The sequence below is a fragment of the Oncorhynchus masou genome, chromosome 32 (assembly GCF_036934945.1).
Source record: "Oncorhynchus masou masou isolate Uvic2021 chromosome 32, UVic_Omas_1.1, whole genome shotgun sequence".
Lineage (NCBI taxonomy): Eukaryota > Metazoa > Chordata > Actinopteri > Salmoniformes > Salmonidae > Oncorhynchus > Oncorhynchus masou.
In genome coordinates, this window is record NC_088243.1 from 12,026,120 (window position 1) to 12,045,682 (window position 19,563).

The 19,563-nt window shown below is 43.1% G+C and overlaps 1 protein-coding gene across 1 annotated transcript in view; it reads right to left on the bottom strand.

Annotated features, from left to right (window-relative positions):
• Positions 1-19,563, bottom strand: part of asxl2 (ASXL transcriptional regulator 2) — a 30,478-nt gene that overhangs the window by 6,452 nt on the left and 4,463 nt on the right. The window contains 8 exon segments of the mRNA XM_064953307.1: positions 28-133; positions 383-479; positions 1,530-1,693; positions 1,957-2,016; positions 2,294-2,399; positions 6,423-6,541; positions 16,099-16,330; positions 18,415-18,523. Coding sequence (XP_064809379.1) covers positions 28-133; positions 383-479; positions 1,530-1,693; positions 1,957-2,016; positions 2,294-2,399; positions 6,423-6,541; positions 16,099-16,330; positions 18,415-18,523 — 993 coding nt within the window.

A 19,563-nucleotide genomic window follows, 5' to 3' on the forward strand; every position in this document is an offset into this window, starting at 1 on the left:
ATTCCAGCCCTGAAAAAAAAGACTTACTTTTCACCATAGTAGTTCTCAAAGAAGCTCTCCTTCCAATGCTCCACCTTCTTCCCCTTCTCAATCTCCTGACGCATTCTCAGCTGCAACTCAGGAGTGAACTCACCTGGGTGGTTTGGAAAATATAAAAAGGTTTACGAGACATTTCAAAAAAGTTACTAGAAATATGAAAAATAGCAATTTTAATGAAAACGTTAAAAGTTGAGTATTAACACATTTTATCCATGTTCTATTTTGAAGCAGAAACACAATCACCTGGTCCAATATCTGTTTGTGCGCTCTTGCCAATGGTCAAGCCAAAGACCATCAAGCAAGAGAGCACAGACAGATCTCGGATCAGGTTAGAAGCACTGACCTTCCGCCAGTCGTTCCTTCCAGGACTGAGCTGCTGATGTGAAAAACTCATTGTTTAAGGCAGAACTGGTTACCTTCAACAGACCATCCATACAGGCCTAGAGATACAGACAGAGACGCATTATGTACATCATCATCACTATTTTAATCATCATTATCACTATCATCATCATCACAATCATCATTATCACTAATCATCATCACCATCATTATCACCATCATTATCACTAATCATCATCACCATCATTATCACTATCTTCATCATCATCACTCATCAACATCATTATCACTAATCATCATCACCATCATTATCACTATCATCATCACAATCATCATTATCACTAATCACCATCATTATCACTATCATCATCATCATCACTCATCAACATCATTATCACTATAATCATCATCAACATCATTATCACTATAATCATCATCATAACTAATCATCATTATCACTTATCAACATCATTGTCACTATCATCATCACCATCATTATCACTATCATCATCATCTCAATCATCATTATCACTAATCAACATCATTATCACTATCATCATCACCATCATTATCACTATCATCATCTCAATCATCATTATCACTAATCAACATCATTATCACTATAATCATCATCATCACTAATCATCATCATCACTATCATTATCACTAATCATCATCATCAACATCATCACTATCATCATTATCACTATAATCATCATCACTATAATCACCATCACCAGTACATAAAGAGAGATTCACCATGCGATTATGTCCTGCAAATACCTGGGGTGTATTCATTAGTCGGATCCTGTTACAAAATGTTTTGTCTGTTGCAAAACGCTTTGCAACAGAAATCATTTACCGTTTACCCCAGGAACCAAACAGAGCAAACGGAACGAAACGGGGAGGAACCTACCTGAAAGTGTCCACCGTAAACTTTAGTTTTCTTTGCAAAACATTTTCCATTTGGAGTAAACGGTTTCCATTGCAAAATGTTTCGCAACAGACTAAACATTTTACAACGGAATCCGAATAAAGAAAACAGGAATTATATAGGTGGACGATTACAGGAATTAATCGCATGTTGAGTCTCTTGGTTTTAAACCTCTCTGTCGCTAGAGACCTGATGATATCTAGTATGGCCCCACCTGTTGGTCGACCTCAGGCAGTAGCGTCAGTAGCCTCTCTTGGCACTCTGTGGGCAGAACAGAGAAGGTGTGTTTGTTGATCAGGGCACGCAGATTGGTGTTAACCAGGATAGAGTCTGGTGTTTCAACGTCTATCTCTGCACACTTGGTACGCTTCAGTTGCCCTGGAGACAACAACACAAGAGAAGAGTAAAATCATACAAAACAACAAGAGAGGATACAGAGACTTGGTACTATACTGAGCCTGGTCCCAGATCTGTTTGTGCTGTAGACAACTCCTATGGTTGTTGCTATGTTTGACGTGTCATTAACCATAGGAGTTGGCAAGACAGCACAAATAGATCTGGGACCAGTCCAACAGACTGGCATGTATACTGGCCTGCTATATGTAAATGACAAAGACGAGCTGGATGAGTCTACTACTGACGTGCACTGAGTCGACTGGACCTCTGGGACATCTTCCTGGTACCAGCAGCAGGACAGGAGTCTGCTTGGTCAGACAGAGAGAGAGGAACACGATTCGATTTAAACACAATTTAGCCACACAAGTGGATACACTGCATTTAAAATGTTTCCCCCCCTTTTTTAGAACTTGGATAAGAAAGCCATAACCACACTGCTTTGTATAAGGGTAGAGACTAGTGTTAGACTTGAGATGACCACTGATCATCATCGACAGTGATTGTTTGTGTTTCCTGTAGGCTTCTACTAAGGATGTATATCAACAGCGTAATGTACTGGATATGTGGAAGTCTGTCACCTACCGGACTTAGTGGCAATGGTGTCAGTCTTAAGCAGTAGTCTAGGGCTGGAGGTTGTGGGCATGCCCCCTTGTCTCCGCTGGTTCCTCTGCTGCTGCTGCTTCAGGGCCTGGGGGACAGAGAAGAGGAAGAAGGAAAATTATAGATTATTTACCAGTGCCAAGATGAATGTCAGCTCCTGTCTTAGACTCTATGTGGCATAATTAAGCATTAAGGCCCAAGTGGGTGTGGTATATGGCCAATATACCACAGCTAAGGACTGTTCGTAGGCAAGACGCAACGCGGATACAGTCCTTAGCTGTGGTATATTGACCATATACCACAAACCCCCAAGGTGCCTTATTACTATTATAAACGGGTTACTAACATAATTAGAGTGGTAAAAATAAATGTTTTGTCATACTCGTGGTATACGGTCTGATATACCACGGTTGTCAGCCAATCAGCATTCAGGGCTCGAACCACCCAGTTTATAATTAACATTTTGAACCAAATGTGTAGTGTATATCATGTGAAGTATGGTAAAACCCAACAAAAAAATAAACGTCCTCTCACTGTCAACTGCGTTTATTTTCAGCAAACTTAACAACGAGCAGTATGTCTGGTGGCATTGTCATGCTGGAGGGTCATGTCAGGATGAGCCAGCAGGAAGGATACCACATGAGGGATAAGGATGTCTTCCCTGTAACGCACAGTGTTGAGATTGCCTGCAATGACAACAAGCTCTGTCCGATGATGCTGTGACACACCACCCCAGACCATGACGCCACAGACCATCCACTTCCAAATCGATCCAGCTCCAGAGTACAGGCCACGGTGTAACGCTCATTCCTTCGACGATAAACACGAATCCGACCATCACCCCTGGTGAGACAAAGCTGCGGTTCGTCAGTAAAGAGCACTTTTTGCCAGTCCTCTCTGGTCCAGCGATGGTGGGTTTGTGCCCATAGGCGACGTTGTTGCCGGTGATGTCTGGTGAGGACCTGCCTTACAACAGGCCTACAAGCCCTCAGTCCAGCCTCTCTCAGCCTGAGCACTGATGGAGGGATTGTGCGTTCCTGGTGTAACTCGGGCAATTGTTGTTGCCATCCTGTACCTGTCCCGCAGGTGTGATGTTTGGATGTACCGATCCTGTGCAGGTGTTGTTACACGTGGTCTGCCACTGCGAGAACGATCAGCTGTCCATCCTGTCTCCATGTAGCACTGTCTTAGGCGTCTCACAGTACGGACATTGCAATTTATTTCCCTGGCCACATCAGCAGTCCTCATGCCTCCTTGCAGCATGCCTAAGGCACCTTCATGCAGACGAGCAGGGACCCTGGGTATCTTTCTTTTGGTGTTTTTCAGAGTCAGTAGAAAGGCCTCTTTTAGTGTCCTACGTTTTCATAACTGTGACCTTAATTGCCTACCGTCTGTAAACTGTTAGTGTCAAAATGACCGTTCCACAGGTGCATGTTCATTAATTGTTTATGGTTCATCGAAAAAGCATGGGAAACAGTGTTTAAACCCTTTACAATGAAGATCTGTGAAGTTATTTGGATTTTTATGAATTATCTTTGAAAGACAGGGTCCTGAAAGAGGGACGTTTCTTCTTTTGATGAGTTTAGAATCATCACTATCGCAAATTAGTCGTACTGTCTATCAGGTAAATTATTTTTTTTAAATCACACAATGAAATAAGTTGCATTAGCCTACATTTTCACGAGACCAAATCATTCACTATTCTTCATTCTTTCTATTTTTACAGTATTTATTTTTTTATTTATTTAACCTTTATTTAACTAGGCAATTCAGTTAAAAACTTTTCCGGCTAGGGATTCCGCAAGCAGAACGTTTCGACAACATCCGGTGAAATGGCAGAGCACGAAATTAAAAAAAAAATATGAGAAATATTTCACACATACTTTCACACATTCACATTTCACACATTCACAAGTGCAATACACCAAATGAAAGCTTAACTTCTTGTTAATCTAGCCATCATGTCGGATTTCAAAAAGGCTTTACGACAAAAGCACACCATGCGATTATGTTAGGACAGCACCGAGCCACAAAAACCATACAGATATTTTCCAGCAAAGGAGAGGCCTCACAAAAGTCAGAAAAGGCGATTAAATTAATCACTAACTTTTGATGATCTTTATCTGGCGGCACTCCCAGGACTCCATGTTACACAATAAATGTTTGTTTTGTTCAATAAAGTCCCTCTTTATGTCCAAAAACCTCAATTTAAATTGGCGTGTTATGTTCAGTAATGCATTGTCTCAAATAACAGCTGGTGAAATTGCAGAGAGCAAAATCAAATTTCAGAAATAATCATCATAAACATTGATGAAAAATTCAAGTGTTATACATAGGATTAAAGATAAACTTCGTGTTAATCCAGCCGCTGTGTCAGATTTCAAAAAGGCTTTACGGCGAAAGCAAACCATGCTATTATCTGAGGACAGCACCCCATCAAACAAAGACAGACAATCATAATTCAACCCGCCAGGCATGACACAAAACTCAGAAATAAAGATAGAATTCATGCCTTACTTTTGACGAGCTTCTTCTGTTGGCATTCCAATATTTCCCATAAATATCACAAATGGTCCTTTTGTTCGATTATTTCCGTCATTATATATCCAAAATGTCTGTTTATTTGGCGAGTTTGATCCAGAAAAACAGAGGTTCCAACTCGCGCCACATGACTACCAAATATCTCATAAATGACCTGTAATCTTTGTCCAAACATTTCAAACAACTTTAGGTATTTTTTTATGTGAATAATCGATAAAATTTAAGACGGGATAAACTGCGTTCAATACCGGAGGAAATCAAAGTGGAGCGTGCTTTTCAGGTCACGCGCCTCTATCAAACAGTACACTTGACTCGACCCTCGTCCTGAACAGGGCTACTTCTTCATTACAGAAAGGAAAAACATCAACCAATTTCTAAGGACTGTTGACATCCAGTGGAATCAATAGGAACTGCAAGCAACTGCCTTAGAATTCTAGATTCCCAATGAAACCCCATTGAAAAGTGACCTAAAAAAAAAAATCCTGGATGGTTTGTCCTCGGATTTTCGCCTGCCAAATAAGTTCTGTTATATTCACAGACATCATTCAAACAGTTTTAGAAACTTCAGAGTGTTTTCTATCCAGATCTACTAATAATATGCATATCCTAGCTTCTGGGCCTGAGTAGCAGGCAGTTTACTTTGGGCATGGTTTTCATCCGGACTTGAAAATACTGCCCTCTAGCCCGAAAAGGTTAACAAATTCTTATTTTCAATGACGGCCTAGGAACAGTGTGTTAACTGCCTCGTTCAGGGGCAGATCGACAGATTTTTACCTTGTCAGCTCAGGGATTTGATCTTGCAACCAGCGTTCTAACGACTACTATACCTGCCGTCCCAGTATATAACAGTTACAGATGGAAAATAAACCCAATGTCTACTCTGTGTGCCTCACCTTGGAGCCAAATCTTCATCTGACTAGGGTTTCTTTTTGCCTAATAAACCCATAAAACTGTTCTTACACACACAGCTGAAAATTCCACAGCATTGCAGATGGAACTCATTACGATCTGCAATCAACTGAAATCTAATTATGCAGAGCACAAAAGGCTAATGGTGCGACCAAAATGGCACCCAATATAGCGCGCTACTTTTAACCAGAACCAGCAGGGCTCTGGTAAAAAGTTGTGCACTATATAGGGAATAGGTTGCCATTTCAGATGCAAGCTAAGGAAGACCAATGGGAAGGTTTGTGAGGAAATTAATACAACTCAGCAAAAGGTGTTTATTTTCCCCTCTCACCCACACCCCATTGTGTTTTTCAAATAACTTACACAATATGTTTTTGTAACAAAGAAGCGGTTAAATTTAACAAGCACCGTGAACGTCATGTCTGCATTTATTTGACAAAACTGGTATTTTATTAGCCACGTTTCAGAAATTAGAGCTATATTAGCACAGGGAGCATCACTGAGACACTGATAGGCACTCAGGAGGCAACAGGTCAGCAGCAGTACCTTGTTTAACCTTTATTAGGTTAGTCTTGTTGAGAAAACATCTCTTTTACATCTCTTTTAACCAGTGAAATTGAGACCGAAGACGATGGAGCATCAGCACACTAGCCTACTGTACCTGTTTGAGGGCCTTCTTGCAGTGTTTCTGTGAAGGAGAGATGAGCTTGCTGCTGGGGACAGAGGGAGATGAACAGCGTGGCTGAGGAGACAACGGATCAGGCAGCAGCTTGGAAGGCCCTGGGAAGGAAACACAACATAGCACAACTTAGATAGACAGTCAACAACACATTATTAGGCTTAGAAATGTTCACATCCAAAAAGCTGATAACATCAACATGAAATTGATGTTATTTTAGTGTTTCAGTTCATCTTTAAGATGGATACACCAAAGTAGATCATACACTATCAAATATGTTGCATCTAGTTAATTAATTCATCAAAAGATTGATGAAAACATGCACAACAGTTTGCCTTTTTAAATGAAGAATTGTCTTTTCAACCACCAATAACCCCCCTGCTAGTAGCAATATTACTTAAAACAACAGCTATTTCCTGTTTTTTTTTTACAAGGCTTGCATGTTCATTTCTCACTCACCGTAGCTGTAACCCTTTGACTTGTGTCTCTGTGGTTCTTTTGATAGCATTTGCTCTGATTGATTTTGTTTTGCAACGGTATTAAAAACAATAACAATAGAAAACAAAAACTGAAAACAAGATGTCCTTGTGTTCAGAAGATAAGCTATTACTTCCTTAACTCATTCATATGTGTACATGAGGAAGTGTGGCTCAAACATAATTTAAAAAAAAACTGTTATTTCCTGTTATAACAGGAAATAAATAATGACAGAAATGGCCGAAACTTAAAACTCCTTCTAAAGTGTTACTAAGATGGGAAACAGTCTGATGTATGTACAGTATTTATCACAAGATGTAAAGCTGCAAACTCAATAGTGAAAATAGAAACACCCCAATAACTTCATGTTTGGGTGGGCCTGGCACCAAAACAGAGTAGCGGTCTGCACCCAAATGAGCATCAGCACCCATTTCAGTCAATTTCAAGTAGTGCAATTATATAGCCTAGTCATCATGGAAAAAGGTGAAGCTGATATACACGCAACTGTCAAAATAATGGAAACACTTGAGAAAACGACAGATACAAAGTATATTGAAAGAAGATGCTTTCCACACAGGTGTGGTTCCTGAGTTAATTAAGCTATTAACATCCCATCATGCTTAGGGTCATGTATAAAAATGCTGGGCAGGCCAAGTATGTCTATTATATTGACAAGATATTAGAGTGACCACTCTAATAATGAAATTAGCATCCAGAGGCTGTAGGGTAGCCTAGTGGTTAGAGCATTGGACTAGTAATCAAAAGGTTGCAAGTTCAAATCCCCGAGCTGACAAGGTACAATTCTGTTGTTCTGCCCCTGAACAGGCAGTTAACCCACTGTTCCTAGGCTGTCATTGAAAATAAGAATTTGTTCTTAACTGACTTGCCTAGTAACATTTAAAAAAAAAATGTAAATACATGTCCTCAAAGATGAAAGAGGCGAGATCAGGTGGGACCACTCTAGCCAATGAGAGGGCAGACAAATGTGTACACACCAGGCCATAGAGAAAGACAGAGGAATCATCTTTGTATCTGTGCCATTATAGCTATAACAGTTGAGGATGCCTGGTTGTTCTTTAAAAGTAATTTCCCCCCATCTTAAAACCTCTTGATGCTATGGGGGCGCTATTTCATTTTTGGATAAAAAGACGTGCCCGTTTTAAGCGCAATATTTTGTCACAAAAAGATGCTCGACTATGCATATAATTGATAGCTTTGGAAAGAAAACACTCTGACGTTTCCAGAACTGCAAAGATATTGTCTGTGAGTGCCCCAGAACAGATGCTACAGGCAAAACCAAGATGAAACTTCAACCAGGAAATGAGCAGGATTTTTGAGGCTCTGTTTTTCATTGTCTCCTTATATGGCTGTGAATGCGCAAGGAATGAGCCTGCCCGATCTATCGTTTCCCCAAGGTGTCTGCAGCATTGTGACGTATTTGTAGGCATATCATTGGAAGATTGACCATAAGAGACTACATTTGCCAGGTGTCCGCCCGGTGTCCTCCGTCGAAATTGGTGCGTCATCTTCAACTGCACGTCTTTTTCCAAGCAATTCACCGGAGAAAGTAGACTACCACGAACGATATATCAATGAAGAGATATGTGAAAAACACATTGAGGATTGATTCTAAACAGCATTTGCCGTGTTTCAGTCAATATTATGGAGTTAATTTGGAAAACAGTTCGCCGTTTTGATGACTGAATTTTCGTTTTTTTTGGTACCCAAACGTGATGTACAAAACGGAGCGATTTCTCCTACACAAAGAATCTTTCAGGAAAAACTGAGCATTTGCTATGTAACTGAGAGTCTCCTCATTGAAAACATCCGAAGTTCTTCAAAGGTAAATGATTTTATTTGAATCCTTTTCTGGTTTTTGTGCAAATGTTGCCCGCTAAATGCTATGCTAAACGCTACGCTAGCTATCAATATTCTTACACAAATGCTTGTTTTGCTATGGTTCAAAAGCATATTTTGAAAATCTGAGATGACAGTGTTGCTAAGAAAAGGCTAAGCTTGAGAGCTAGCACATTCATTTAATTTCATTTGCGAATTTCATAAATAGTTAACGTTACGTTATGCTAATGAGCTTGAGGCTATAACTGGATACAGGTTTTTTTCATAGCCAAACGTGAACAAAACGGAGCGATTTGTCCTACACAAATAATATTTTTTTGAAAAACTGAACATTTGCTATCTAACTGAGAGTCTCCTCATTGAAAACATCTGAAGTTCTTCAAAGGTAAATGATTTTATTTGAATGATTTTCTTGTTTTTGTGAACATGTTGCTGGCTGAATTCTAGGCTTATAGCTATGCTAGCTATCAATACTCTTACACAAATGCTTGTTTAGCTATGGTTGAAAAGCATATTTTGAAAATCTGAGATGACAGTGTTGTTAACAAAAGTCTAAGCTTGAGAGCAAATATATTTATTTCATTTCATTTGCGATTTTCATGAATAGTTAACGTTGCGTTATGCTAATGAGCTTGAGGCTATAAATAGAATCCCGGATCCGGGATTGCTCAACGCAAGAAGTTAAATAAGCATTCAAAAAATGTAGATCTAAGAACAGATACAGCCCTTGGTTCACTCCAGACCTGACTGCCCTCGACCAGACAAAAACACCCTATGGCGTACTGCACTAGTGTCAAATAGTCCCTGCGATATGCAACTTTTCAGGGAAGTACGGAAACAATACACACAGTCAGTTAGGAAAGCAAAAGCTAGCTTTTTCAAAAAGAAATTTGCATCCTGTAGCTAACTTCAAAAAGTTATAGGACACTGTAAAGTCCATGGAGAATAAGAGCACCTTCTCCCAGCTGCCCACTGCACCGAGGCTAGGAAAAACTGTCACCACCGATAAATCCACGATAATCGAGAATTTCAAAACGCATTTCTCTACAGCTGGCCATGCTTTCCTCCTGGCAACCCTAACCCCAGCCAACAGCTCCACACCCCGCACAGCTACTTGCCCAAGCCTCCCCAGCTTCTCCTTCACCGAAATCCAGATAGCAGATGTTCTGAAAGAGCTGCAAAACCTGGACCCGTACAAATCAGCTGGGCTAGACAATCTGGACCCTCTCTTTCTAAAATTATCCGCCGCCATTGTTGCAACCCCTATTACTAGTCTGTTCAACCTCTCTTTCGTATCGTCTAAGATTCCTAAAGACTGGAAAGCTGCCGAGGTCATCCCCCTCTCCAAAGGGGGAGACACTCTAGACCCAAACTGTAACATCCTACCCTGCCTTTCTTAAGTCTTCGAAAGTCAAGTTAATAAACAGATCATCGACCATTTTGTACCCCACCGTACCTTCTCCGCTGTACAATCCGGTTTCCGAGCTGGTCACGGGTGCACCTCAGCCACGCTCAAGGAACTAAACGATATCATAACCACCATCGATAAAAGACAGTACTGTGCAGCCGTCTTCATCGACCTAGCCAAAACTTTCGACTCTGTCAATCACCGAAATCTTATCGGCAGACTCAACAGCCTTGGTTTCTCGCCTGGTTCACCAACTACTTCTCAGATAGAGTTCAGTGTGTCAAATCGGAGGGCCTGTTGTCCGGACCTCTGGCAGTCTCTATGGAGGTACCAGAGGGTTCAATTCTTAGGCCGACTCTTTTTTCTGTATATATCAATTTACATTTACATTTAAGTCATTTGGCAGACGCTCTTATCCAGAGCGACTTACAAATTGGTGAATTCACCTTATGACATCCAGTGGAACAGCCACTTTACAATAGTGCATCAAAATCATTTAAGGGGGGTGAGAAGGATTACTTTATCCTATCCTAGGTATTCCTTAAAGAGGTGGGGTTTCAGGTGTCTCCGGAAGGTGGTGATTGACTCCGCTGTCCTGGCGTCGTGAGGGAGTTTGTTCCACCATTGGGGGGCCAGAGCAGCAAAGAGTTTTGACTGGGCTGAGCGGGAACTGTACTTCCTCAGTGGTAGGGAGGCGAGCAGGCCAGAGGTGGATGAACGCAGTGCCCTTGTTTGGGTGTAGGGCCTGATCAGAGCCTGGAGGTACTGCGGTGCCGTTCCCCTCACAGCTCCGTAGGCAAGCACCATGGTCTTGTAGCGGATGCGAGCTTCAACTGGAAGCCAGTGGAGAGAGCGGAGGAGCGGGGTGGCGTGAGAGTACTTGGGAAGGTTGAACACCAGACGGGCTGCGGCGTTCTGGATGAGTTGTAGGGGTTTAATGGCACAGGCAGGGAGCCCAGCCAACAGCGAGTTGCAGTAATCCAGACGGGAGATGACAAGTGCCTGGATTAGGACCTGCGCCGCTTCCTGTGTGAGGCAGGGTCGTACTCTGCGGATGTTGTAGAGCATGAACCTACAGGAACGGGCCACCGCCTTGATGTTAGTTGAGAACGACAGGGTGTTGTCCAGGATCACGCCAAGGTTCTTAGCGCTCTGGGAGGAGGACACAATGGAGTTGTCAACCGTGATGGCGAGATCATGGAACGGGCAGTCCTTCCCCGGGAGGAAGAGCAGCTCCGTCTTGCCGAGGTTCAGCTTGAGGTGGTGATCCGTCATCCACACTGATATGTCTGCCAGACATGCAGAGATGCGATTCGCCACCTGGTCATCAGAAGGGGGAAAGGAGAAGATTAATTGTGTGTCGTCTGCATAGCAATGATAGGAGAGACCATGTGAGGTTATGACAGAGCCAAGTGACTTGGTGTATAGCGAGAATAGGAGAGGGCCTAGAACAGAGCCCTGGGGGACACCAGTGGTGAGAGCGCGTGGCGAGGAGACAGATTCTCGCCACGCCACCTGGTAGGAGCGACCTGTCAGGTAGGACGCAATCCAAGCGTGGGCCGCGCCGGAGATGCCCAACTCGGAGAGGGTGGAGAGGAGGATCTGATGGTTCACAGTATCGAAGGCAGCCGATAGGTCTAGAAGGATGAGAGCAGAGGAGAGAGAGTTAGCTTTAGCAGTGCGGAGCGCCTCCGTGATACAGAGAAGAGCAGTCTCAGTTGAATGACTAGTCTTGAAACCTGACTGATTTGGATCAAGAAGGTCATTCTGAGAGAGAGAGCGGGAGAGCTGGCCAAGGACGGCACGTTCAAGAGTTTTGGAGAGAAAAGAAAGAAGGGATACTGGTCTGTAGTTGTTGACATCGGAGGGATCGAGTGTAGGTTTTTTCAGAAGGGGTGCAACTCTCGCTCTCTTGAAGACGGAAGGGACGTAGCCAGCGGTCAGGGATGAGTTGATGAGCGAGGTGAGGTAAGGGAGAAGGTCTCCGGAAATGGTCTGGAGAAGAGAGGAGGGGATAGGGTCAAGCGGGCAGGTTGTTGGGCGGCCGGCCGTCACAAGAAGCGAGATTTCATCTGGAGAGAGAGGGGAGAAAGAGGTCAGAGCACAGGGTAGGGCAGTGTGAGCAGAACCAGCGGTGTCGTTTGACTTAGCAAACGAAGATCGGATGTCGTCGACCTTCTTTTCAAAATGGTTGACGAAGTCATCTGCAGAGAGGGAGGAGGGGGGGGGGGGGAGGATTCAGGAGGGAGGAGAAGGTGGCAAAGAGCTTCCTAGGGTTAGAGGCAGATGCTTGGAATTTAGAGTGGTAGAAAGTGGCTTTAGCAGCAGAGACAGAGGAGGAAAATGTAGAGAGGAGGGAGTGAAAGGATGCCAGGTCCGCAGGGAGGCGAGTTTTCCTCCATTTCCGCTCGGCTGCCCGGAGCACTGTTCTGTGAGCTCGCAATGAGTCGTCGAGCCACGGAGCGGGAGGGGAGGACCGAGCCGGCCTGGAGGATAGGGGACATAGAGAGTCAAAGGATGCAGAAAGGGAAGAGAGGAGGGTTGAGGAGGCAGAATCAGGAGATAGGTTGGAGAAGGTTTGAGCAGAGGGAAGAGATGATAGGATGGAAGAGGAGAGAGTAGCGGGGGAGAGAGAGCGAAGGTTGGGACGGCGCGATACCATCCGAGTAGGGGCAGTGTGGGAAGTGTTGGATGAGAGCGAGAGGGAAAAGGATACAAGGTAGTGGTCGGAGACTTGGAGGGGAGTTGCAATGAGGTTAGTGGAAGAACAGCATCTAGTAAAGATGAGGTCGAGCGTATTGCCTGCCTTGTGAGTAGGGGGAAGGTGAGAGGGTGAGGTCAAAAGAGGAGAGGAGTGGAAAGAAGGAGGCAGAGAGGAATGAGTCAAAGGTAGACGTGGGGAGGTTAAAGTCGCCCAGGACTGTGAGAGGTGAGCCGTCCTCAGGAAAGGAGCTTATCAAGGCATCAAGCTCATTGATGAACTCTCCGAGGAACCTGGAGGGCGATAAATGATAAGGATGTTAAGCTTGAAAGGGCTGGTAACTGTGACAGCATGGAATTCAAAGGAGGCGATAGACAGATGGGTAAGGGGAGAAAGAGAGAATGACCACTTGGGAGAGATGAGGATCCCGGTGCCACCACCCCGCTGACCAGAAGCTCTCGGGGTGTGCGAGAACACGTGGGCGGACGAAGAGAGAGCAGTAGGAGTAGCAGTGTTGTCTGTGGTGATCCATGTTTCCGTCAGTGCCAAGAAGTCGAGGGACTGGAGGGAGGCATAGGCTGAGATGAACTCTGCCTTGTTGGCCGCAGATCGGCAGTTCCAGAGGCTACCGGAGACCTGGAACTCCACGTGGGTCGTGCGCGCTGGGACCACCAAATTAGGGTGGCCGCGGCCACGCGGTGTGGAGCGTTTGTATGGTCTGTGCAGAGAGGAGAGAACAGGGATAGATAGACACATAGTTGACAGGCTACAGAAGAGGCTACGCTAATGCAAAGGAGATTGGAATGACAAGTGGACTACACGTCTCGAATGTTCAGAAAGTTAAGCTTACGTAGCAAGAATCTTATTGGCTAAAATGATTGAAATGATACAGTACTGCTGGAGTAGGCTAGCTGGCAGTGGCTGCGTTGTTGACTTTGTAGGCTAGCTGGCAGTGGCTGCGTTGTTGACACTACACTAATCAAGTCGTTCCGTTGAGTGTAATAGTTTCTACAGTGCTGCTATTCGGGGGCTAGCTGGCTAGCTAGCAGTGTTGATTACGTTACGTTACGTTAAAAGAACGACAATAGCTGGCTAGCTAACCTAGAAAATCGCTCTAGACTACACAATTGTCTTTGATACAAAGACGGCTATGTAGCTAGCTAGCTACATATCAATGATGTCTCTCTTGCTGCGGGTGATTCCTTGATCCACCTCTACGCAGACGACACCATTCTGTATACATCTGGCCCTTCTTTGGACACTGTGTTAACAAACCTCCAAACGAGCTTCAATGTCATACAACACTCCTTCCGAGGCCTCCAACTGCTCTTAAACGTTAGTAAAACTAAATGCATGCTCTTCAACTGATTGCTGCCCGCACCCGCCCACCCGACTAGCATCACTACTCTGGACGGTTCTGACTTAGAATATGTGGACAACTACAAATATCTAGGTGTCTGGCTGGACTGTAAACTCTCCTTCCAGACTCATATTAAGCATCTCCAATCCAAAATTAAATCTAGAATCAGCTTCCTATTTTGCAACAAAGCCTCCTTCACTCACACTGCCAAACATACCCTCGTAAAACGGACTATCCTACCGATCCTCGACTTCCGCGATGTCATCTACAAAATAGCCTCCAACACTACTCGGCAAACTGGATGCAGTCTATCACAGTGCCATCCGTTTTCTCACCAAAGCCCCAAATACCACCCACCACTGTGACATGTATGCTCTCGTCGCCAGACCCACTGGCTCCAGGTCATCTATAAGTCTTTGCTAGGTAAAGCTCTGCCTAATCTCTGCTCACTGGTCACCATAACAACACCCACTTTGGCCGCCTTTCCTTCCAGTTCTCTGCTGCCAATGACTGGAACGAATTGCAAAAATCACTGAAGTTGGAGACATATCTCCCTCACTAACTTTAAGCATCAGCTGTCTGAGCAGCTTACCAATCATTGCAGCTGTACATAGCCCATCTGTAAATAGCACACCCAACTACCTACCTCACCCCCATATTGTAATGCGGTGCGTGCTGGTTGCAGGGAAGTCAGGCGCAGGAGAATGAACTTGGTAAAAACGGAGCTGTTTAATAAACATTCAAAAAATCTCAGAAGACCAAAGTATACAAAAATAACATAATAGGGTGCAAAACCCGTCGCACAGCAGAACAAATAACACACCTACATACAACACAACAATCTCTGACAAGGACATGAGGGGAAACAGAGGGTTAAATACACAACATGTAATGAATGGGATTGGAACCAGGTGTGTAGGAAGACAAGACAAAACCAATGGAAAATGAAAAATGGATCAATGATGGCTAGAAGGTCGGTGACGTCGACCGCACGAACACCAACCGAACAAGGAGCGGGACAGACTTCAGCGTAAGTCGTGGAACATATTGTTTTTATTTACTTTTTTGCCCTTTTGCACACCAGTATCTCTACTTGCACATCATCATCTGCACATCTATCACTTCAGTGTTAATTCGCTAAATTGTAATTACTTCGCTACTACGGCCTATTTATTGCCTTACCTCATTACTCCATTTACACACACTGTATGTACATTTTTCTATTGTGTTATTGACAGTACTTTTGTTTATCCTATGTGTAACTCTGTGTTGCACTTGTTCTCAACTGGCCTACCTGGTTAAATAAAGGTTGAAATTGAATTATTTTTAAAAGAAAAAATTGCATCTGTGACAGCACCTCCATACAAAGACTCTTCATTTCGTGGGCTTCTTTTCATGGACAGATTTTTGGTGGAGTAAAACCTCTCGCTTCGTCTCTTCCTCTCTGGGGCAGGCTATGCCCCCATAGGATGACCATGCCCCGTTCCAGAGGACACGAGTGGTCACAGAATAGTTTGATGAACATGAAAACAATTTAAACAATATGCCATTTCCATCTCAGTCACCAGATTCTGGAGCTGTGCCTGAGACAGCGTTTTCCACCACCATCAACAAAACACCTAATTATGGAATTTCTCATGGAAGAATATTGTCGCATCCCTCCAATGGAATTCCAGGAACCTGTACAGTATAATCTATGCCAAAGTGCATTGAAGCTGTTCTAGCTCGTGTTGGCCCAACTGTATGTTGGTGTTTCCTTTGTTTTGTCAGTTATCTGTATATCCTAACTCTCCTCCTCCCCATTGCCTCATTAAAAAGAGTGATGTTGTAAATATATTGTGACGTGGTAGCGTACCTCTCCTCCTCCACCGTCCCCTCCTGCCCTCCTGGTTGTTAGCGTTGTAGTTGTTGTTCTCTGTGCTTCTCTGGGAATCAGACTGATTATCACTACCGCCCTCCTCCGACCCCTCCTCAGACAGCTCCTTCACCTCCGACCCCTCCTCAGACAGCTCCTCTGACCCCTCAGACAGCTCATTCACCTCCGACCCCTCCTCAGACAGTTCCTTCACCACGTCCCCAATGTCCTTCTATTCACAGACACACAACATACACATATACAGTTGAAGTCAGAAGTTTACATACACATAGGTTGGAGTCATTAAAACTCGTAAAACCACTCCACAAATTTCTTGTTAACAAACTATAGTTTTAGCAAGTCGGTTAGGACGTCTGCCATTTTGCCACAAGTAATTTCTCTGAACAATTGTTTACAGACAGATTATTTCACTTATAATTCACTGTATCACAATTCCAGTGGGTCAGAGGTTTACATGCACTAAGTTGACTGTGCCTTTTAACTGCTTGGAAAATTCCAGAAAATTATGTCCTGGCTTAAAAAGCTTCTGATAGGCTAATTGACATCACTTGAGTCAATTGGAGGTGTACCTGTGGATGTATTTCAAGGCCTACCTTCAAACTCAGTGCCTCTTTGCTTGACATCATTGAAAAATCAAAAGAAATCAGCCAAGACCTCAGAATTGTTTTTTTGTAGACCTCCACAAGTCTGGTTCATCCTTGGGAGCAATTTCCAAATGCCTGAAAGTACCACGTTCATCTGTACAAACAATAGTATGCAAGTATAAACACCATGGGACCACGCAGCCGTCATACCGCTCAGGAAGGAGACGTATTCTGTCTCCTAGAGATGAACGTACTTTGGTGCAAAAAGTGCAAATCAATCCCAGAACAACAGCAAAGGACCTTGTGAAGATGCTGGAGGAAACAGGTACAAAAGTATCGATATCCACAGTAAAACGAGTCCTATATCGACATAACCTGAAAGGCAGCTCAGCAAGGAAGAAGACACTGCTCCAAAACCGCCATAAAAAAAAGCCAGACGAAGGTTTGCAACTGCATATGGGGACAAAGATCATACTTTTTGGAGAAATGTCCTCTAGTCTGATGAAACAAAAATAGAACTGTTTGGCCATCATGACCATCGTTAAGTTTGCAGGAAAAAGGGAGAGGCTTGCAAGCCGAAGAACACCATCCCAACCATGAAGCACGAGGGTGGCAGCATCATGTTGTGGGGGTGCTTTGCTACAGGAGGGACTGGTGCACTTCACAAAATAGATGGCATCATAAGGTAGGAAAATTATGTAGATATATTGAAGCAAAATCTCAAGACATCAGTCAGGAAGTAAAGCTTGGTCACAGATGGGTCTTCCATATGGACAATGACCCCAAGCATTCTTCCAAAGTTGTGGCAAAATGGCTTAAGGACAACAAAGTCAAGGTATTGGAGTGGCCATTACAAAGCCCTGACCTCAATCCTATAGAAAATGTGTGGGCAGAACTGAAAAAGTGTGTGTGAGCAAGGAGGCCTACAAACCTGACTCAGTTACACCAGCTCTGTCAGGAGGAATTGGCCAAAATTCACCCAACTTATTGTGGGGAGCTTGTGGAAGGCTACCTGAAACGTTTGACCCAAGTTAAACAATTTAAAGGCAATGCTACCAAATACTAATTGAGTGTATGTAAACTTCTGACCCACTGGGAATGTGATGAAAGAAATAAAAGCTGAAATAAATAATTCTCTCTACTATTATTCTGACATTTCACATTCTTAAAATAAAGTGGTGATCTTAACTGACTTAAGACAGGAAATTTTAACATGGATTAAATGTCAGGAATTGTGAAAAACTCAGTTTTAATGTATTTGGCTAAGGCGTATGTAAACTTGCGACTTCAACTGTACATAAGCCACTTTAATGAATGACTCCAACCTAAGTGTATGTAAACTTCCGACTTCAACAGTACAGTATATATATATATACGTGTATATACAGTACACACCACCATAAGATAGTACACACTCCCATAACACGGACTGCTTTGAGTGCCTCCTAACATTCAGAGCAATGAACAATGATTCATGTGAATGTCTAATTGTCTGATAAGCTCGCTGTGTGAGTCATAATGTTGCTCTAATTTTCAAATGTCCTTCCAAAGGGAAGCAGTGTTGTCATAAATGATTTTAACATATAATTTTTTACAATGTAGCACTGACTATTAGTAAAAAATCTCAGGCATATCTGAAAACTCTATGTCAATCTCACTTGTCGTCATTCATTTGTTACATGCGTTTGATTCATAGAAATTACAATCTGACCTTCAGTGTGTAGACCCCCATTCGTCCAGGTACTTTGTAAAAGATCCCTTCTTCACTGCGAGAGTTGGTGTGGAGCATAGCATTAAGACATGCCAGCGGGGAAGTACCACTAGGCAACAGGGGAAAAGGGAAGCCAGTTACACTCAATGAAGCAGACAGCTGACTGGCCACCGGAGGGAGGAGACAGTAATGCCTGATTCACAATAAAGAGATGACTTGAACTGTACCGTGCTCGCTCTGACCTTTTGATTTCACATTGCCCTTTCAGCATAGTTTCAGCAACTATGGTGGAACCATAGCCAGGCCAAGCAGGTCAACCCAGTACAGCTCGGCTTGGCCTGGCTCAGTTTGGCCCTATAGTGTGAATCAAGCACCAATGTACTGTATTCTGAGTATAACAGCAACTGATGAAATTATTAGGCTGTGTTGGCTGAAATAAAAATACCTAACATGCAATAACATGTTCGTAATGCCATGCTGAAACTTGGTTGTTACAAGTTGTAAATAACATTCAATAACATGTTCGTAATGCCATGCTGAAACTTGGTTGTTACAAGTTGTAAATAACATTCAATAACATGTTCGTAATGCCATGCTGAAACTTGGTTGTTACAAGTTGTAAATAACATTCAATAACATGTTCGTAATGCCATGCTGAAACTTGGTTGTTACAAGTTGTAAATAACATGCAATAACATGTTCGTAATGCCATGCTGAAACTTGGTTGTTACAAGTTGTAAATAACATGCAATAACATGTTCGTAATGCCATGCTGAAACTTGGTTGTTACAAGTTGTAAATAACATTCAATAACATGTTCGTAATGCCATGCTGAAACTTGGTTGTTACAAGTTGTAAATAACATGCAATAACATGTTCGTAATGCCATGCTGAAACTTGGTTGTTACAAGTTGTAAATAACATTCAATAACATGTTCGTAATGCCATGCTGAAACTTGGTTGTTACAAGTTGTAAATAACATTCAATAACATGTTCGTAATGCCATGCTGAAACTTGGTTGTTACAAGTTGTAAATAACATTCAATAACATGTTCGTAATGCCATGCTGAAACTTGGTTGTTACAAGTTGTAAATAACATTCAATAACATGTTCGTAATGCCATGCTGAAACTTGGTTGTTACAAGTT